Raw genomic sequence first — 21,635 nt, 5'->3', positions numbered from 1 at the left:
GATTGCCGTCGCGGAGAAACTCAGCTCCGGCTGAGGAACAATGAACGGCTGTCTGAGATTGTATTTGATCTGTATTGACCATCGATTTGCGATTTTCATTGCAGTGCATGCAATGAAAGGTGTCTTTCAAGAATGCAAGCAACATGATAGCAAAGGACAAGGTTTTTCTTTGAAAGTGAAAACTTTATTAGTCACAATATCAAAGTAAACTTCTATTCCATGAAAGTAAGAAAGGTCAGTTTTACATTTGTATAAAACGTTTTAGAATCTAAATCCTTAAGACCACATTCACATTTGACAGAAAAAGTCGGCCTAATATATTTTGCTATGCCCTTTTGTACTTCTGAATGAGATCAATGGCACTTTGGTTTATAAAGAAGACATATCTATGTTTACCTATGTTTAAAAATCTTGTTTTACAATCAGTAAACAATATATATTGCAACATATGTTCAATACATAGCCTTTCGTCACTATACTGCTCATATGCCCGACTGAAGCTGTGTTATAACCATTATTTGCTTGCTGATGTCTTTGCCTTGCTGGTTTAAGTTCAGGAATACATGGATTATGCGGTGAAGCCTTGCGTGTAGGGAGCGACTGTGCGTGTGGCTTCTTAGAAGCGGGCCCGGATGCGCTCCAGAGGGTCTGTGTCCCACATGTTGGCATCCCAGGCCTGGAACCAACCGGTGAAGGTGGGAGGCTCAGCGCCCTGCTTGATGGTGGCGATGGGAATATTGCGCCGCCCAGAGGGGTCGGAGCCCACGTAGTCGCTGGCTGGAAGGAGAGGAAAATTGAACGTGAACTACAGCCGACACGTTTATCCAGGGGGCTTTTATGTGTCGTGGCAGCGTGCCTGTTTGAAATTGAGACCGTACCAATTTTTGCTGATCCAGTCCTCTCCACCTCATTGGCCTCTCTGCCGATCCAGATGAAGACCTGGCGGAGGCAGAGACAGAAAAAGAGAATGGATGATCCCCCCCAACCCCTCAAGGGATTTCGATATTTGAAACAACAGAAGCCAGGGGACTTAGCCCCGTGATTGGTTCCTTTCCTCGAGACATGTGGATCACGACAATATAACTCTCAATCGGTCGCCCAAAGAGCTTACCTGATCCCAGGTGTCCAGGAGCATGACGTCGTCGGTTGCCAAGTCCGACTGAGCGATATCCCCAGGCACCTCCTCAGCCTGGGACAGAGAGAGGGAGAGAGAGAGAGACAAAGAGAGACAGAGAAGAGAGAAAGAGAGAGAGAGAGAGAGAGAGAGAGAGAGAGAGAGAGAGAGAGAGAGAGAGAGAGAGAGAGAGAGAGAGAGAGAGAGAGAGAGAGAAGAGAGACAAAGAGAGAGAGAGAGACAAAGAGAGACAAAGAGAGACAAAGAGAGAGAGAGAAGAGAGAAAGAGAGAGAGACAGAGAGAGAGACAAGAGAGAGAGACAGAGAGAGAGACAGAGAGGAGACATGGATGGGGGGGGGGGGGAGTTACAACAACCACACAGTGTTGTAAAATAGGTCTTTGTGACCTTACTGTGCCCCAACCACAGAGGACCCTCCTCCAATATTTCCTCCGACCACGAGTGCCAGTATACTTACTACGAGCCTGCCGATCTTGTTGGAGCAGCCAAACAGGCGAGGGGGCTTCACCGTCTTCTGGAGACTCTTGGAAGTCTGATATTCCTTCTTCCCACCCAAGGCAGACCAGAGCCCCGCTGAGGAACAGCGGAGCACAAAAACATGAGACACGTCTGTGGTTTCTACCACGGAAAACCTGGACGACGTCAATCAGTGCTCTCGATGCGACAAAAGCAGTGGAGGAGAAGTCTTTGGAGATGGAGGCAGAGTGGGTGTGTGTGTGTGTGTGTGTTTGGGTGGGGCCCTCACCAGGTTCTTTGCCCTCCAACACCTCAGTGGCGCTCCCTCCTAGGAAGTTGGCGACATATTTGGCGGCGGTCATCTCCTCTTCGCTGGCCCCCATACCTCTCCAGAGGAAGGTAGACTGAGGGGACTTCAGGGCAAACACGTCATTGGTGTTCAGGGAGGCTGCGGTAGGCTCCACCTAAACCACATCAGGGAACGCCATGGATGTTTCATCACCATCAGTTTGTTCCACTTGGACGGACGTACGACAGATATAGATTCGAAGTGTGTGGCTGACCTCCACGGCCCTCGTGGCTCTGGTGGAGCTCTGACGGATGTGGAAGAGGCGCGTCGCGGCCACGCGGCTTTGCCCGCCCTTCCGGGATGTTCCGCCCAAGTGGATGATCATGGGCTTCCCCTTGAACAGACTCATGAGATGGGCCGGCTCCTGGCCCTGGGTCACACGGACCTGCGTCACACACACACACACACACACTTATAAATTCCTTTTCTCAAGCCATTGTCAAGCCCCTTTTCGTCAAGTTTTTGTTCACCGCAAAGAAAATCTTGTGCGGACGGTCAATGTCGTATTTTGAGTGCGTCAATAAAGATTTCAGACTCGGCCTGGTCTGACAGGAAGGAAGTGTGTTGCGTCACCTGGACAGGCATGCCTCCCATGGAGTCATCCAGTTGGACAGTGAGGAAGGCAGAGGCAGCCAGCTCGTCCTGGGTACATTTCAGGCCTTGCCTGTGGAAATCAAACCGGACACCTCACAACTTTAACCATCCATGTTACCAAGTTAGGAAACTCTTAAGAGGGGAAGCTTACAACACCAATGAGGAAACAATTCGATTTTTTCCCGCACTCGTATGTGTGCATTTGCTTCCTCGACTGCAATCGCAGGAGCGGGAGACGGACAAACATGTTTACTCGTTTCAGAACAGTACGGAGGAGTCGTCGTCTCCAGCTCCAGTGATCAGGCCTCCCTCTAGTGGTTACCTGGGGAACACTCACCAGGTATAAATGATGTGCTTCTCCTTGCTTCCCTGGCGGTAGGTGTACAGCACCAGGTAACAGTCCCCTCCGAAGAACTGGCCGTAGTTGGAGGGATCCACTGGGACCTTATCGCCCCCCTCGATACGCCAGACCTGCGGACACCAGCCGACAGCTGCTCTCAGGACCCATATAGTTTCATCTCTCGCATTCCCTCCCCGAAAATCCATTCCCATCCTTTGTGGTATGGAAAGTCAGCCCTCCTGAAGCAGGACGACGTACCTGAATGCTTCCGGAGCCGTCGTCCACCATGTTGTGCTGGGCCGCCATGGCCTTGTTGCCGTGCAGGCTGGACACGTCGAATGGGACCTGCTTCACGCTGGCGATACGGCCGACGGTGTAGGCCCGCCCGGGGCCGGTGGTCTGGTCCTTGTCCCTCCAGTTGGAGAAGAACTGCTTGAATAGGGTCGTCTCGGCCCCTGCTGGCATGACCTGGATCTGCGAAGGGACCAGAGAGATACAGACTCGATGCGTTCCTGGTGCAGATGCAGGTTTGGTAGGTGGGGATGAGGAGGGTGGGCATGGGATGGAGTAGGTTGGGTTGGGTGGGTTGATGTGCGGTAGCTTACCTGGGTCAGCCTTGGGTAGTTCTTCTCTTTGATGAACTGGTCGGCAGCCTTCATGGCAGCTTTGCGTTCCGCTTCACTGGCACTTGGTCCTGTGGTTATGAATGGTGTCACGGTTACACCGAAAAGGTTACGGAACTAACATCAAATCGACAAGACACCTCTTGGATGCATCCAAATGAAGATAGTTATGGCGATAAATTAAGATGTATTTGCTGTGTATTACACGTGGCTGGGGTGGGGGGGGGGGGGGGGGGAATGGAGGAGTTGCCGTTTGATACCTTTCCATACAAAGATCTTGCTGTCCATTCCGTTATCCAGGATATAGCATTCGCTAGGCGACAGCATTTCCTGTCTGAAGGGACTGGCCTGGGCCACCAGTGATGACTTCAAAGAGCCGGCAGCATCCGAGATCTACACCAGCAGATTGATGATGGCACACAGGATACACAGAAAGCAGTCCTACCTAATAGTGTGCTTAGATGTTTTTCCTACATTGATCTGATGCAAGGTCTTGAAAGATCCTAACAGTATTTGTTTGTGTACGGTGTGTGATGGTAGGAGAATGCTGACCATGTAGAGGGATCCTTGTTTGCTGCCTCGGTCAGTTTCGTCGTCGGAACTTCCGGCAGGGATGTTGGGCTTGGGTCCGAGAGCCTAAAACCGACATGTTTATTCCAGCATTTTCTTGAGTGTGGGACACAAGACAGTTAATCCACTGCAGCACTTTCCAAATATCAAGACTGGAAATAATCCTATTCCTCTCCTCTTGCAAGGCCTTCATCGTAGCATAATACCAGGATTAGTAACTGTTAAGATAAAGATTAAACAAGCTTGTTTCTGTACTCGAACGTAAAAGACAAGCGCATGCGGTAGTTATGCTGTTGATTAGGCCTTAGTGCAGGACATGTCGTTTTCCCTGGCATTCATTGGTGCTATGTCAACAAAGCCTCAACGTCAATGGAAACCTTTGGACACCTCCCAATATCTGTATCCTGTTCGACAGGAAGCGCTGGCGACGTGACTCACATCTGTGACGGCCTGTGGCTCGTCTCCTTCCTCAATCATCTGCAGCTTGGCACGGCCGTTCCTCTCGTTGTCACGGATATCGATGGCCACCTGAGCTGCCTTCAAGCGCTCAAAGCGGTTGCACTCGCTGCCACACCATTGGTAGATGTCCTAGGAGGACGCACGGTGACGAGAGAGATTTTGATACGTTTTTGTTTTACGATACATTCTCGGCAAATCGACAATGCATCGTTGTGTTTTCGTCGAACGGCCTCCGTCCGGTTTTGCCCACCTTGCCCAGGTCGATGATGAAGCAGTCTCCCTGGTTGAAGCTGGCCCAGGACATGGCAACCTCCGTGGCTCTGATTGCTCGGCGGCCCTTGACTTGCAGCAAGCGCTTGACGTTCATGTCGTTGGTCACCACGTGCTGGAAGCCAGAGGCTACTCCTCCTTTCTGAGAAGGTGGCAAGGTGACTCAAGTCATGTACACTCAAAAACCATTAGGAACATGGAAAGCATATTTACACGTATTCGTTTGTGGGCTATATACACGCCCCTATATATTATATGAGAAAAATGTTTGCCATTAAAGCTATTCAAGTACTGCATATTTTACTGGTGTATTTAAATATCCTGAGGATGACGAAGAACAGGTTTAAACAAACCAAATTAGATTCAGCATCTACAACAAGAAAGGACTGTTTTAACGTTTTCAATGAGTAACTACTTCCGTATTCAGAGGCCTATGACTGTTTGCATGATTTTCAGTCTTTGGTGTTTTGAATTAGACCCAGATGTGTCCTCACTCCTAGCCTGGCTGCCATTTCCATGCCTCCATGGCAACACTCCATGGAAACACTGGAGCAAGGAGCAGGAAACTCAGATACAAATACTTAAGTCCTCAAAATAGCATTTAGAATGTCTGCAGCTTCCCTATACATGTGGGTGTTTCAAATATGTGTAATTGATACAGTACTTATACTAATCCTAATATGTATTGACTGCTATGTCACATTCCTTTCACCTCAACTTTTACTCGGTGGTCGTTATGTTTGAAAAACAGCAGTGTGCTGCTAAAAGGACATGAAAAGTGCTTCTGAATTTGGTCAGAAGCACTTGGGTCAGGAAAGCAGAGAATATTGAGGTCTTATCAAAAAAGTGATAAGTTATCAGTGATAACAACGCAATAAACGGACGTGTGCATGTTCAATGTCCCACCTGGTACTTGACGCCAGACTTGAAGTAACCCAGGAAGGTGAGAGACTCGTTGTCCTGGATTTCACGAAACTGAACCGGCGCACCGCCCAGAAAGTCATCCAGCTGGGTGGTAAAGATGGCGGCAGCTCCCATCTCATCCTGGGAGCTCTCACTGCCTAAAATGAGGAGAAATGAGGGGTGACACCACTAAAACACAGGAGAACCCTGAAAGAATGAACCATCACATCCTCTTTTGAACTCGACATGGAGTAGAAACGGTTGACATTTGAGGGGAACCGTTTGTCTCTCACCTAGCCACATGTGGATGTTGTAGGAGGGGGCAGGAGTGGTGTACAGCACAATATAGGCATCCCCGGTGAAGAAGTTTCCATGGAGCTGTTTAGGAACAGGCTTCAGGTCCATCTTCTCCACCCGCCACACCTGCAGACCCGGCTCCTTGCCTGCAGTCTGGAACTCTTTGTGGGACACCATGGTTCTGGGGACAATAGGAAGATGACTATTGTTGCAAAATTCAAAAGGTTTAGAGGTGGAAACATTGGGAGGGGGGGATCTTTGGGAAGGAATATACATTTGGGGGAATTCATGATGAATATCAGATTACCGTGTTATTACTGTTGTGATATTAAACCTATATTTTAATACCTTGCTTACTGAGTTAGTGTATCATGAATTCACTTCATAATAACATTATATTAACTAAATGATATCACTTTATACATTTCCAAATGATGCAACAGAAAATTACCATGGACAAGTTTGTGAACATTTTAAGAAGCCTCCAGTAATTTTCACCCCTTGGTGACACTAAAGGTGACACACACAGAATAGAATCATACCTAACTTTTTTTTAAAGCCTCTGTAGTATTAAAGGGCAATCTTCAATACATACAAGCAATAATATATTAATGTGAGGATTTATTCTCACAGTATACTTGATTAAATTAGGAGAGAGCTCATATTGCTCATATTCATTGTGTAACCTACTGTTTGCACAACCCAGGTGTGTTTGTTTTGTTAATGGAAAAATAAATGATGGGTGTATTCTTGTTTTTTTTGTTATCTAGATAAAAGCCATTGAACTACCCATGTCTAACATTGGTCAGTCTCAATTGTGTTCAGATAAAAAGTAATTCCTTCTGTCATAGACACACCTTTCCCACAGCACCCACGGCTACAAATGCTGTGCTAAGGGCGGAGATCTACGCAGAAGTGGCATGATTCATGATCCGGTGCCTACTTCCTTGAGCGCAGACATCTAAATCACATTCGCTCAGGACGAGGGAGAGATGAGAGGAGAGAGATTGTTCATGTAGTCTATTTCATCCATAGATGATTTATAGTATTGTAGAATCTGATCGTAACTTTCACAGAATGCACGAACAGAATAGTCGACAACCAAACCTTTTCAAACGTCTCCAGACTGCGTTTGTCAATTCTGACAGCTTCGTAATGATCTATTCTACTTTAATTGTAGGCCTTCTCAGTCATTACCAATCTAAATAAACAACTTTTTCATTCATCAAAGTTAAAAATAAGGTGACTATACGACGATCGTGAATGTCAATATTTATAATTCACAGGTAGCCTACCACAAACAGTGCAATACATTTGGCTTCACAGACAACCATGTTTAAAAAGACTATCTAAATGCATTTGAATTCATCTTAAACCTACCTGATTGGCACGCTGCGGTTTCTGTGCAAAGAGATAGGCGTTGAAGAGAAAAGTGATGCTGCAAAACGTAGTCCACTTCTGCAAAACCATTGTATGGGAAGGAGCTGTTATATAGCCTAAAGAAGAGGCGTTGCCTCGACGGCCACACCTCGGGTTGTGGTATGATATTTTCTGAAGTTATTTTTCTGTATTAGGCTCATTGGTTCTTTCAGAGCTCTATTAAAATGACGTCTCCCCATTTAAATAGCCTATACAATATTCCCTGATAGTATTGAAAATATGCTCTTCTGTATTCCTCCCAGAAGCTTTTTCCAGATGCAAAAACTTAATGGACACGGTTTTGGCAGGACAATGAGTCCCACTTTTCTGATGCTCCAGCAGGAGACAGGGTGAGTATTTATGGGTCAACACTGAGAGAAATATGGCAAGACATTCCAGATCTACGAGACCAAGGTGACGTTTTTTAAGAACTCACTATACCAGAATGTATGCAAGTTGAACAGTTTCAGATTCCAAAAAACACAATCACCCTACTAATTTATTAAACTGGTAAGACAACATTCTGAGTTTGGTTGGATCCACACCCAGTATTTTTTTAAATTACTTCTCCAGTGTGCAGGCGCCTTTTCACAATCTACCACAATGTTATATTACAAATCCACCTGCAGAACAGACCCATCTTGGCAGCTGACACAAATCTATGGCCAAGACACCAGCACCTAAAACCAGCGAGCTTTATTTTTAATATTCCCCATGAAATCCACCATGATCCGTCCTCTACACAGTTAAAATTGAATATGCAAGACAGTCTTATGTTATGTAACATGACTTACATTACAGATGTTGCCCATTCAGAGAGCGACGCATGGGGAAATAACATTTGAGTGAAAAAAACATCAGTTTGGCTCCTTGGATTAACCTAAACTGTGAATCAAGTTTGGTTGTGCGGAGCGACGAGCAAACGTCGTTTTGGACCAAAATAGAGAAAATTAGAAACCATAACACTGGACTGTAATTGAGATGAAGTACCGTTTGTTGAACTGCTGATTAGATCACGTGTGAGGGCTGTGGATTTTGAGTAGGCTTGTTTAGTTATTTGTTTTAAGGGTGGGTCTGACAGCCTGCTATTGTGTAGGACTAGCCTGTCAGCTGCTGGGATATTTGGCCACTTTCGTGTCCCACGTGGCAACATGACAGGGAAGGAAGGCATGTGTTTACCCTGGAGTGACTAAGCCTCAGCGGTCGCCTCAGGTTTGGGTTGGGTCCATCACTCTTTCTTTCAAATAGCCCAATCAGCACATTCCGCCATTGTTATCTGTGCGCGCGCGTATGCACACGCTGGTTTACTCGGGCATACCACAGTTCACAAAGACATCTTCAGACACATCCACAAGCACCAACGAGAGCGCAGTTTGGTGTCAGACGCTTGCCCTGACTTGAATGTTATTTTATCGGATGTTCAAGTTGTGTAACTTGCGTAGGCCTACTGTGAAATCTGGCTGGGCAACAATGATAATTATAGGGATTCAACACATTGCAACATTTTACTGTAAGTTGGGGAGTTCCTAGTCCTAGCAACCTTATGTGATGGAAATGTACTATGGAACACCCCACTTTGGCAGTGGTGAAAACTGCATATAAATCTACGTACCGTCATAGTACCACAGCATCATGGAGATGAAAACAGTCAGTACTCCACTGTCTCTGCGATGCTAGCTAACACTACTCCAAGGACTCATGAAGATTTGGAAGAAGCATTAGGACAAAATGGGCAGCAGATGCTTCAATGCTTTAATTTCCTGCAGCATCCCTTTCCGCTGCATGAAAAAAAAGCAATATAGCACAGATCTTTTGGTAGAGTCATACACGGGTGTAACGCAATGCCTCTGGCATAAGGATCTGCCACGTTTCATGGTAGGTCAAAGTCGGTCATTAGAAGTATAATCCTATCTGTAAAAACAGTGGTGTTGGTCAGACCAGTTGGGTGTCTGAACCAATGAAAAAGAAGACCAAAAAAGCAGGACATAAAGAGATGTCTTAATTCCTGAATAAACAACACTGTTTAAAAAGATGTTGGCCCATTGCATTTAATAATTTATTTGGAAATAAAAAAGATAAAGGCTCTCAGATTAACTGGTAAACTATGCACATTTTTGAAGCTACGCATATCTAATATAAAGACTTCAGGAGAACAATGATGGCCAACTGAACTCACTGCCAAAATAATTTTACTATCAAATCAACGGAAATATAGTCATCTACAGTCGTAAAAAAAAAAAAAAGATTGAGCACTCATTCGTGAGCACATTCAGCACTTATGCACACTCTGGAACAGTCCGTCACGTTACAGAACAGTGGTGTGGTGTGCTGGTCGGCGTGGTCCCCTTGCTTGTCCGTCACTTGGATGGAGAGCCAGGCGTTGTCGTCGTTCTTCCCCTGCGGGGGTAACGGGGTGCTCCCAGCGCTGGCGTGGCCTGCGGAGGCCAGGCCTGAGCGCACTGCCATGCTGTGGAGCTCAGAGGCTCTCTCCCGGCTGGAGATCTTGGCCTTCAGACGAGTGACTTCCGACTCCTACGACGAGACAAATCCCCATACATAACCCTGATGGGTCCAGCACTTTGCTATGGTACGTGCCGCGAGGCCGGAGACCCCTCTGCGATCGTACCTTGATGAGCAAGGTCTCGTTGGTGCTTTGTAGCAGCCGCTCGCGAGCCTGCAGTTCAGCCAGCAGGGCGGAGGTGTTGCCCTGGGAGTCCTCCAGACACGCCCTCGTCTGCTGCAGGTCGTAGGCCAGCTGGTCCTGGGAGCAGCGGAGGGTGTTGGAGACACACTCCGAAGCCTTGAGCACCTCCACCTGGCTCTCCTGGAGCGCGGACAACTAGAACACAAACCAATCCAAAACTGTGGATTCCTTTCAAACCAAAGACTGTTACAAGCAAATCCCTCAACCTTTTGTCTCTACGTTAGTCCAATAGCAGTACAGGGTTTGAGTAAAATGATGAATCTGTGGAATGGTGAATTGCATTAATGTTGTAACCGTCAAGGCACTACCTCATTCAGATGCAGTCTTTTGACTGTGTCCAGTTCTTGCCTGAGGACCGACACAGTGGCCTGTGTCCTGATCTCTGTCTGGGCGGCCTGCTCCATGACCTTGGCCAGCGTCTCCTTCAGATCCCTGGCCTGGAACTCCTAACCAGACCCCCGCCACCAGAAACAAAACGAGAACCGTGATCCACCACACAAACAACTCACCGTGTTACCGTGCTGTAAGTATGAACCCATTGGAAATAGTCTCCACGTGTGTTTTTGGTTAGCTGTGATTTGTGTCGCGTCGTCGCTAACCGTTTCCTGACCAAACTGGGTGCTTTCCTCCAGCTGTGTGGCCAGGCTCTCACAGCGACTCCTCATCTCCTGCAGGCTCTGGCCGGTCAGGTGCAGCTTCTCCCTACACAAACGTAGCTGCTGGCTCTGAACTAGGACTTCCTGGTGGCCAGAACAGAAAAGCTATATCCCCCAAAGTTTTTGATCATTTGCAAGATATGTGACTACTACACTATCATTTACATGTATTCATTTAGCAGACGCTTTTATCCAAAGCGACTTCCAAGAGTGAGCTTTACAAAAAGTGCATAGGTCACTGATCATAAACAACCCAAAAACATTGCGGGTAGCAATGAGTCATGTTTTCGTACACGGAACATGACTCAATATGGCACTGTCACAATCCCATTTATAGAATCCGAAGCAAGAATGTAGTCTTACCCAAAGATTCTGTTTATGTATACATGTTTTGTGTACAGCGGAAGGATAATTATAAGAGAATAACAGTGGCCATTGTTCTGTTAATACTTTTCCCCCCGACTTCTATTGTCAATCTACGGCTGTAAGGCCAGGGAATCTATCATTTCTCTGACAGTGTATTGTATTCTGCAACCAAGACATACCAAACATCTCACCAGAAGTACCACCTGTTGTTTAGTAGAGATTTACAGCTTGTATGCCCACTCCCAAAGCTTCAACATCAGCTCCCAATGTGTAGTCATTATGGAAGACTTAAGTGAGTGAACTGATTAAATTAGAGGGTTTAGATTGTGTGTATGTGTGCTTGAGCGACGAGCTGTGGTGAAGTTGTGGAGTCATTTTGAATCCAGCGTTGGGTAACCAGCCTGTCATTGCGGCCGGCACATACATTCATTTACACATTCCCCCTTGTGTGAAACCACAAACAACAGCTTCTGTACAACATCTTCCTCTGGACATGCCGGTGCAGAGTTTGCAGAGTTTGTTACAATAACAAAAGTGGGTTTGGATGGTGTGGCAGAGGTGAAGTGGCCGAACTTGATTAAACAAATAATGCATCCAGAGAATTTTGGTTAGAGAAACCACATGCACAAGTCACTACACACTGTACTGTGATTTGTTCCATACTGAGATCCACTTAATTCCCCGTGTGGATAGTGAAACGTTACAAGATTTGAGCAAGACCACATCTCCGGGCGGGTCAACAAATGCGACACGAATGAAGTGCATTTGTCTCATACACTGTTGTCCCGACGACTCATGACAGTACCTGTTGCACATCCTCTTTCGATTGCAGTTGGGTCTTAATCAACTCCAGCCTCTCAGTCAGAAACTCTATCTGTCATTAAAAAAAAAAACGTAAAAGCTCATCTGACCATTGAACAACATCAGATGTTATTTTTGGTCCATTCCTCAAGCATTGCTAAAGTGGCCATAAAACATTTTGAACCATAAAAAACAAGCAACCATAAAAATGTCGTCCCCTGACAGATCTTATGGATATCTCCGACTCCCCCCAATTAGCAAGTGGATGAGAAGAGTTGACCTGCGTTGCCTTCTCCTGGGCCTCTCTTTGGGAGGTCTCCAGCGCCCCCTGTTGGAGAATTAGCTTCTGCTCGAGGTCCTGTTTATAGTTCTCGACCGTGACCGCTAGGTGTTCCAGCTTAAAGGTGTGGACAAACAAATGAAGTTTGGGCTCTTTGATATGAAACATCTTTTGTCAGAGAAACTTTCATTATTTGCACTGGATTATTTGTCTCCTGCTACTCTGTTGCACCTGTAGTGATTTTTGCTGCAGCTCGTTGTTTGTCTCTCTACTGGTCGTGTTATGAACCTCCTGTTGCTTTCTCTGCAGCTCCCTACGAGTCAGTTCCAGCTCTTTCTGACTCTCCCTGGCAGGAAAATTCTCACAGACAGACACACACACACACACACACGCACACAACACATACAGGAACCCAAGTCAGTTACTATCACACTTGTAATGGTAATACCTTCTCATCATGGTAAATCGTTTGGTTACGAACATGCGATGAATACTTTGTCATACGTGTCATTATTCCGAAGCAAAGCGTGGGCTATGCCAAAGCTGTTAGCCATTCAGCACATTGACAGATTGGCTTGTGCACAGCAGCTGATGGCCCAAAGGCTCAGAGCATGTGATGGTGTTCTTGAGATTAATTTAGTCTGACCACACATTTGCCACAGGAAAGAGTCAGAGCTCGAAGCGCATAGAGGAAACTCAGCTGATTCGCCAGTGGGAACAATAACACAACTGCCCCCTGTGGGGGTTGAACACACAGACTCATCAGACGGAAAACACATAACATCTATTCATACCCTTCAAGAGAGAGATGTGCAAAACACATTAACGATCGAACTGACCATGAACAGAGAGGAGTGTTGATCCATCTGGTGACAAATATAGAAATAGCTCATTTAGATGTGAGCACAGCGCAAAAGTTCATTATCATTTTTTTTACCACAGGCTATAGCTGTGGCAGCTGAGTCAGTTGTCTTGGCGACGTCTCAATTTGAACCTAAAGGTCACGTGCTGTGTGACAAGCTGGAAGTTGAGTGGTGGTCATCGGGTCAGCCATTCACAACAAGTGTGGCGTTAATGTCTTCGCTCCTGAAGGACTTTCGATCGAAATGGTGCTTCTGAAGAACATCAAAGATCATGGAAGACTCAACCATTGCTCAGTTTAATGAAACAATATGAAAAGGCCTGATCTCTAGGATGACCATGGAAAATTCTCCAAATAAAAATCAATATCACACCGATATTTTCTTTTCATAAAGCCAGGAGGGAAAACAGTACAAACACAAGCCTTACTGAACTTCATACAACATATAAGCCTGTTGAACTGTTGAAGAATTCTTGGTGATTGCGAAGAACACAACTAAGAGATTACACTTATGACACATGTTTAGATTATATCACTCCACGGATCTAGTTAGACGGGGAAAGAAGACAAGGGCCAGGCATTAGAAAATCATTTTCGTGAGTAAATGAATGAAAGGTCATCACCACAGACATGACTGGGACATGACTATCACAGTTAGGGTTAGTTACCATACCTTGGCTTGTGGGATTGTATGTTATTGTCAAAATGTTTGGACTGGAGCAAATGTAATATGTATATAAATATGTCTATTTTTTTTTACATAAACAAGAAAAGACATTGTTGGGAAGACAAGCTCATAAGTTCACGACAACAATTATCAGGCCTTGTAAATTGATGTGAAAGCCATGTCTGTATACCGAGAGAAGAACATCGTTTGTTTTCATCGTGTAGGACAATGATCGGAAATACACGCACTAACGCAGTCATTTCTTCAATAATATTTCAGCAACATGAGTGCGCTACAGGTAAAAGTCTTCAAATACAGCGTTGCGTTTGCCAAGCTTTGCATATTACAGTCCCAGGGACCAGGAGGAAGAGAGGAGGGGTGAGGGGGACCAGCTTTGAGCTCGGACCTTCCAGAACCTTCCAGAAAGGGGGGGGTTTGGCTGGGCATATTGCCAGACCTCAGCCCGGCTTAACTGGATGTGAAGGATCGCAACAGAGATCCACTGTAGATTGGTGGGGTGACTAGTGGGGCACAAGGGAGCCGGGGCGCCATCTAATCCCAGCAGGGAATTGAGGGGGGGATGGGATGGGGGTCGTAGGCTCACCTGAGCCCCGCGGCCAGTTTATCCATGGCGGCTTTGCGCTCCTCGGCCTTCTGCTGGGAGCGGCGCAGCACGTTGCGGAGCTCCTGGAGGTGGTCCAGGGTGTCCACCAGCTCGCCCCGCACCGTCTTCATCTGGCTCTCCAGCATCTGCGTGTGGTGGAGGGAGTTCCTCCGGTCGCGCCGGCTGCAGCGCACCCTCTCCTCCAGGTCCTCCACTGGCCCCCGGCCCCCCCGGGAACAAGATCACAGCCGGTCACTCACAAGGTCAGGAAGATACATGAGGGGGGTTAGGAGCCAAAGGGTTGCTAAGCGTGTTATGTATTTTCCAGGGGAGCTCGAATAAATATCGGCCATAGCCTCACCTTTTACTGTTACGCCTTTCATTTAATTTGTTATTACAACCTCCGGGTCGTGATTTTTGTTGTGTCCCTTTCGGCACTGACAGGATCTCACTGAGAGCTTTCATCTGAGATATAAGACTCATATTTGCCCAACATGGCTCCGAGCCCTAGCAAGACAGCCTCAAAAACTGCCGAACTGACCTGCTTAAATGACACCGAGAGCTTGAGATCTAATCACGATCAGAGGAACACAAAGGTTCTTTATGTTTATCGTTTTCTTACAGTGAAAAGTCCTACACGAGGGTAACAAACGTGAATTCTCCCACGACAGTGAACGCGGTGGACGGTGGGAGGGGAGCGTTCAGGGCACAGACGGGCTGACTGCGAGAAGGGGATACAGACCCATGTTGTCGGTTCCGCTGGGCGTGCTCTCGGCGCTGCTCTCGCTCTTCTTGTCCAGCAGGCCCTTGGTCTCCTGCAGCATCTTCTCCATCTTGGCCAGCTCGCAGGCCTTGGTGTCGCTGTCCCGGCGGATCTTCAAGAGCTCCTGCTCCTTCTCGGTCAGCTCGCCGCGAAACCTGTTCATGTCTCCTGTCAACTGCCTGCGGGACCAAGAAGAAGAAAAAAACTGATCTCAACGCACGCTCGGGGTCCTCGACGCAGCGGAGCTGAACCCACGACAGCGGTCAGCCGGCTTCACTGAACACCGTCCGTTTCGCTAACGCTTCGACGTCGGCTCCGAGTACGCCGCTTCGACGCTAGATTTGGACGGCGACGGCTGAGAATGCGACCTGGAATGCTGTAAACCTGCTGTGCCCTTTGGAAGTTCTCTGGAGGGACAATATTCTCTCCAGTGAGCTACAGCGTGTGGTACATGTCCATTCCCAGTTATGTGTGGAACTGACTGAGAGGCTCGGTCTTTTATACAAGGCTGGCGCATGACACCGAAAGACCGGCAAATTCACGATAGATAACTACAACCAGACGAGTCATGAGACAGCCCTGCTACCCTGGAGCTCATTGACATTTTACACTAGTTCAGCACAGTCCAGCAACCTGCTGTACCAAGTACTATCAGAATGGGCATATTTTACTCGCTCAATAAACCTCTACTTTGGATGTTCAATCTAAACATGTGACAGACACAAGAACCTCACAAGCTATTATTTTAGCCACTAACAAGGTCCTATTCTCCAGTTACAATGTTATTATTGGATGTTTCCAGGGCAGAATGTCTGTGTAACAGGGACATGAAATATCCCCATAACAACGATGTTCCCCCTCAAGAATGGCCTCAGGCTTGTCAGAGTTGAAACTCCAGAACCGAGAGCTCAAATAAAAGACGTGCTCAAGGTACAGAATAAGAAACATGTTGACTTGGTTCGAATTCGTTCGGGCTCCAATGGAACAGTGTGCACCGCTGTCATCACATGATTCGAGAGACACTGGCTACAGTCATTCGAGGGCGCAGGGCTAAAAGGACCAAGAAGTTCACAATGTGCCCTGTGCTTTGGGCCACTTGTGTTTGCTGCTCGAGAAAAAACACAAATTAAGTGTGACTGTGTATAACAGTATTTTAGAAAAACACAATAGAGTGGCGAAAAAGGGGAAAACGTTGACATTCGTTACAAGTTATTACCCATCAGCTCTCTGACGAATAAATGAGTTACTGAGGGAAGCGGCGGGCGGTGGATCTATATAAGCCCACGTGCCGCATGGTGATTGGGTTCGCTAGGGGAGGAACAGAGTGCAGCAGAGGAAATGCCACTCACTTGACATCGGTGGACAGTTGGAGGGCCTCTTTCTCACGCCTCTCTGCCAGCTGACTGGCCTCCAGGGCTCGGTCCTCCATGTCCCTCAGCTCCCTGCAGGCTTTGGCCTTCTCTTTCTCCAGCGTCCTCTGCAGGTGGGAGACCTTGAGAGGGGAGACAAGCCAACACGAAACCACGAGGAACTAACTGGTACCAGCTATCGAATAATAAGATCGTATCGTGTCAACAACATTCCAGAGGTAAAACCGCCACTTAGGGGCCGGAACTTGCATTTCAACAAGCGGTCCTTTTAGTTGCTGTGAGCAGTAGGGCATTATCAATCGGAACTTGTCCATCATAAGACACACAAGCACAACTGGACGTGGAAGGGATGAAAACAAATCTTCTGCCGTGGGGGGGGGGGGGGGGGGGGGGTTCAGTATCTGGACAACCTACAAAAGCATGCTGTGTTTTCATAATACAATAACTGATGATTGCCAGGATACAGGCACACTCGCAGTGCTCTCTGCGTCTCGGATATTAAACAAAGATCCATTACTAGAATCCATGGTGGGGGGGGGTCTCTATCTGATGTGGCAGGCAGTACCTGTTCTAGTAACTGCGATTGGCTGTCCTCAAGTTCAGAGATTTTAGAGGCACTTTGCTGCTGCGTGGATTGCTGCCTCTGGATTTGGTGTTGAAGCTGATGGACCTGCTCATTGGAGTTCTGGAACTGATTGGAACTGTTCCTCACCTCCACCTGCAGCGCCTCCAACTGGACACAAAAGGAATCGCACACGAAGGCCATTGTTTGTAAGGGGTTTTCAGATGAACTCTGGTGTATTGTCCCACCCACATCAGGCAACTCCCTCCCAATTGGATCCATTGTGCGATCAAGCTTTAGAGAAGCGGAGCAAAATTGCTGTGGTCTTCACATTCTACCTCTTTGGTTTTCGTTTCCAGCTCTCTGTCATACCGGTTCTTGGCTCCCCGAATCTGCTCCATGCAGCCGTTTAACTCCTCTTGGCATGTCGACAGAGCTGACTCCAAAAACCTCACCTAGGCCGAGACAAATAAGTCAACCTGAATACATACCAGGCCTCTTTTCTTCGATTTTGAGGGACTCAAATCATTGCCATGTGTGCTGTGTTGTGTACAATGCCTTGACAAGAGACTGACTTTGGTAGTGGACTGTGTTCCCTGAGATTTAAGAGATAGCAAGTCCTCCTGGTCTTGTATGGCTTTCATCTCGATTTCCTAAAATGTAACAAAACTGAACGGTTAGTGTATTAGTCAGGACTGAACATACAAACAGTTTTTCAAACAAGTCCAGTGACTGAGTCCATTGGGGAATTTCAAAATAGGCCATTGCGGCATATACAGTATGGCCAATAGTGTATGAAAAGGACTGTGTCAATGTAGAACAGGCACATGACAAGGCCTTCGAGCTGAATAACTAGGACAAGCTGGACAATAAGACAAGGGTACAGCAAGGTCAATTGTGTATGTGTGTGTGTGTGTGTGTGTGTGTGTGCGCAGCGGACTTGTGTGAGCTTGCTGAGAGAAGTCTGAAGTCTGTCAGCTTTCTGAAGGTACTCTTCTTTCTCCCGTTGCGCTGAGGAGTAGTCGTTCTCCAGCTTCGCTAGCTGAGCCTGTTTCTGGTCCAGGGAAAACTGCAACTATATTTGGACAGGCAACATTAGCATTTCTGTCAAAATGGTGACACTGGGTCAATAATTGAATAGTCTGAATAAACATGAAAATGAAGGCATCGAACACACACCAAACCTACTTTTGTTATTTTATCCTCCTGCTCCCAACATTTGTCTGTGCTTATCCTCTGGGATTCTTCTAGTGCCTCCTGCAAGTCCCTCGTCTTTTTTTCCAGAGTGTTTTTAAACTCTCGCGTGCTGGTGCTCTTTTCCTACGACATACACAAGCAAAGATCAATGTGCGTGACGGATGCCGTCGCGACCCCGTGACGCGTGTGTCCGAGGTGTCTCCTGCGCTTCTCAAACTCACCAGCAGGTTGTGCTCGAGATCCGTATTCCTCTCCACGGCATGCAAGACCGCGGTTTCCTTCGCCTCTAGTTGCTTCTCGGTAGCCTCCAGGAGAGAGCTCTTCCTCTTTAACTGCGAAGCGAAAGATTCGCTGAAAACGCTCCGAAATACAGTTCTATTTCAACTCCCGATTTCAAAATAACATGGCAAGGAACCTCTCAGCCTGCTTGCCGGTGCGAGAGTGACGTATATCGAGTGTGTCCTCACTTCCATCTCCAGCTGTGCGATGTCCGACGTCCTGTCCTGGAGCTCGGCGTGGAGTTTCCGGAGCTGCTGGTCTTGCTGGGTCACGTCGCTTTGCAGGACGCGCGTCTCTTCTTGAGCCTGACTCAGATTCTCCTGAAGTCCGGAAGCCACGGCTGCCTGTCTGCTTTTCTCCTGCTCCATGACACGGAGCACAGGCAGGAGACGTTGGTACTGCTCCCCTGTGACACCATGAACACACACACACACACACACACGCAAGCACACACAGGAACTAGAAACGAGTCCCTTTCAACACAGTGATTTACAGTGTGCTGTGCTGGACTACACAATATCACCTGGTTTGAGATTAAGATGATCGGAAGATACCCTGGGAAGAAGACATGGATTGGCACACAATGCTCCTCCTCCGCCCTGCAACAAAACCACACAGTCACCTATGGAGGGCTATGACATACACCAGGTGAACGTATAACCCCTCAACATGGGGCGAGGAGTTCTACTTGTCACTTCACCTCTCTGAGATGCAGCGAGCAGATGATGGCCTCTAGGCTAGCCAGTTCAGCTTTGGTCTGTTGGACCCCTCTCTGACTCTGCTCCAGCATGTTCTCCTGGCTGCGGTTGAGCTTCTGCAGGCCCCTGTTCTCCGTCCTCAACTCTTCTAGATCTTTCTTAGCCACCTCCATCTCACTCAGCCTCCTCTCCAGCAACCCGCTCTTGCTGGACGCCTCTTTCAGTTGCAAGCGCAGGGTGTCCATCTCCTCACTCGCCGCCTTCATTTTATCCAAGTCCTCCTTCAACTGGCTAATTAAGTAAATTTAATATTTTTTACACCCTTTTATACCTTAAGGTTTGCTTATCACAGCAGTATCCATCATTTAAGGCTATACATTTACATTTAGTCATTTAGCAGACACTCTTATCCAGAGCGACTTACAGTAAGTACGGGACATACCCCCCGAAGCAAGTAGGGTGAAGTGCCTTGCCCAAGGACACAACGTAATTTTGCACAGCCGGGAATCGAACTGGCAACCTTCTGATTACTAGCCCGCTTCCCTAACCGCTCAGACACCTGACTCCCTGTTTACTCCTTAGGCTATACTCCTAAGTAACTCTGTATTTCATGGGGGTGTCTTATAAATGGTATTATTTGAAGCAGCAGATTTTGTGCCTACAATCGTTCAGTATTGTTGTGTAAAAAAAAAAATGCCCTGGCTACCTACCCCATCAGCAGACTCATGTTGTCCTTCTTTTGTTCAAGATGAGAGCACTTCTTCTCCCATGACTCACGATCTTTATCACATCGAACAAGAGCCTCCTTCAATTTGCTTTCACTTTCCAACACCTACAAAACAGTGTCCGTTTAGATAACTGCTGATACAAACAAACCAACAAAAAGACAAAAAGGAAACGCTGACTCGGACCAATTTACATTTACATTTTACATTTAGTCATTTAGCAGACGCTCTTATCCAGAGCGACTTACAGTAAGAGACATTTCCCCCGAGGCAAGTAGGGTAAAGTGCCTTGCCCAAGGGCACAACGTCATTGGCACGGCCGGGTCCCTAACCGCTCAGCCACCTGACTACCTAATTTACAAAAACGATAAAGCTGAAAATGCATTCGTCTTTTACCTTTTTCAGTTTATCTGCCACATCTTCCTTGAACCCCTGGAGTGCAGATGACTGCCTTTCAGCATCAATGATAGCATCATTTCTTTGCTGTTCAGCTCTTTGGGGGTGAAAGAGGGGTCACTTTTGTAGACGAGACCAAAACACAAACAGAGTGCTTCACAGTGATCAATTGTGGATGTGATACATTTTATAATAGGTCTATAATTGCAAGACATTACCTTTTCTCCAGGTCTGTTCTGTCTTCCAATTCAACTCTTACCACTGTTAACTCTTCTTTCAGTTTGTCAACAAGTCTGCACCTCATCTCCAGATCTGCTCGAGTCTCTTCTAGCTTCTTCTCCGTATCCCTTGGAGATTGGAAGTGCAACTATCACAGTTTTCTAATAGACCATTTCTATGTTCAACCAAATAGAAATGGAAAACCTTACCTTTCCTTACCTGCCCAATGCCAAACTGAGCTGACAAACTTCCATCTTCCACCAAATCTTACCTGAGTGCTTGGACTTGGGCCTCAACCTCAGCCTCAAGACTCTCTATTTCGTCTTTCATCTGGGACACACATGACGACCTTGACCCCACAGTGGAACCTAGAACCAGTACCTTTCCAAATGAAGAGAGATGCAATGTTTGGGGATGTGTGTCAATTAAACCTCCATAAACTGTCTGCAATCAACCATTTTATATTTAATGACATAGACCTTGGTTGGTAAACAGAAACAGTCTACAGTGAACTACAGTCTGTAGGTCAATATGTGAATATATGCAGCATATTGCAAAGATTGACAATGTGACTATGGGGAAAGTATTGAGAACAGGTTTGAAAACTGTTTGAGGTGTGGGTAGACATGCGGGTTGTACTTTGGTTTTGGAGCTGGCAAGTTCGAGATGTGCTGCTTCCAGCTCAGTAATCAGTTGTTTGTTTTCCGTGACCAGAGAGGCATTCTCTTCCTCCACTGAGCTTAATCTTCTCCTGAGCTGTGAGTTTTTGGCCTCTAGTTCCCTCATTGATAAATGATGAACAGGAGGAGCAGACTAAAAAGATTTCCACACTTAAACACTTCAAGCTTTTTCAATAGTAATACAACGAGAATGAGCATGGGGGTAATCCAAAAAATAAATGCCCCAGGTGTTGTAAATTAGGTAGCCTAGTTCAATTAACTCTACTGTTCAGGATACAGCGAAGCATTCTTTCCTCACCATAATAAGTTGTGTTGCACTGCTACATAGCCTGCGTTCCGCCATCCTTTTATCAAGATGAGGGTTATGTTGAGTCATGACGATTAATTTGTCA

General features: G+C 46.8%; 2 protein-coding genes across 2 annotated transcripts; both read right to left on the bottom strand.

Annotated features, from left to right (window-relative positions):
• Positions 1-162: 162 nt before the first annotated feature.
• Positions 163-7,527, bottom strand: scinla (scinderin like a). Its single transcript, XM_062452395.1, has 17 exons — positions 7,376-7,527; positions 5,992-6,176; positions 5,702-5,856; positions 4,776-4,937; positions 4,505-4,654; positions 4,049-4,132; positions 3,757-3,889; positions 3,479-3,567; positions 3,132-3,347; positions 2,871-3,004; positions 2,513-2,603; positions 2,154-2,324; positions 1,880-2,054; positions 1,592-1,707; positions 1,112-1,189; positions 879-939; positions 163-777 (listed from the first exon to the last, which is right to left on the bottom strand). The coding sequence occupies exons 2-17, from the start codon at positions 6,170-6,172 to the stop codon at positions 617-619; spliced, it is 2,157 nt and encodes a 718-aa protein (XP_062308379.1). The 5' UTR covers positions 6,173-6,176; positions 7,376-7,527; the 3' UTR covers positions 163-616.
• Positions 7,528-9,659: 2,132 nt separating this feature from the next.
• On the bottom strand, positions 9,660-21,463 carry LOC134013049 (coiled-coil domain-containing protein 18-like). Its single transcript, XM_062452789.1, has 24 exons — positions 21,203-21,463; positions 20,835-20,944; positions 20,563-20,691; positions 20,345-20,441; positions 19,934-20,055; positions 19,226-19,514; positions 19,049-19,124; positions 18,714-18,931; positions 18,468-18,578; positions 18,238-18,369; positions 17,990-18,124; positions 17,625-17,702; positions 17,388-17,504; positions 17,053-17,220; positions 16,467-16,609; positions 15,097-15,296; positions 14,355-14,568; positions 12,453-12,567; positions 12,222-12,338; positions 11,946-12,014; positions 10,718-10,858; positions 10,427-10,564; positions 10,041-10,253; positions 9,660-9,946 (listed from the first exon to the last, which is right to left on the bottom strand). The coding sequence occupies exons 1-24, from the start codon at positions 21,347-21,349 to the stop codon at positions 9,668-9,670; spliced, it is 3,558 nt and encodes a 1,185-aa protein (XP_062308773.1). The 5' UTR covers positions 21,350-21,463; the 3' UTR covers positions 9,660-9,667.
• Between the last annotated feature and the right edge of the window lie 172 nt (positions 21,464-21,635).

Source organism: Osmerus eperlanus, chromosome 26 (genome assembly GCF_963692335.1).
Source record: "Osmerus eperlanus chromosome 26, fOsmEpe2.1, whole genome shotgun sequence".
NCBI classification, from domain to species: domain Eukaryota; kingdom Metazoa; phylum Chordata; class Actinopteri; order Osmeriformes; family Osmeridae; genus Osmerus; species Osmerus eperlanus.
Note: the sequence above shows the minus strand (reverse complement) of the source record. Positions and strands in the feature narration are given on the sequence as shown.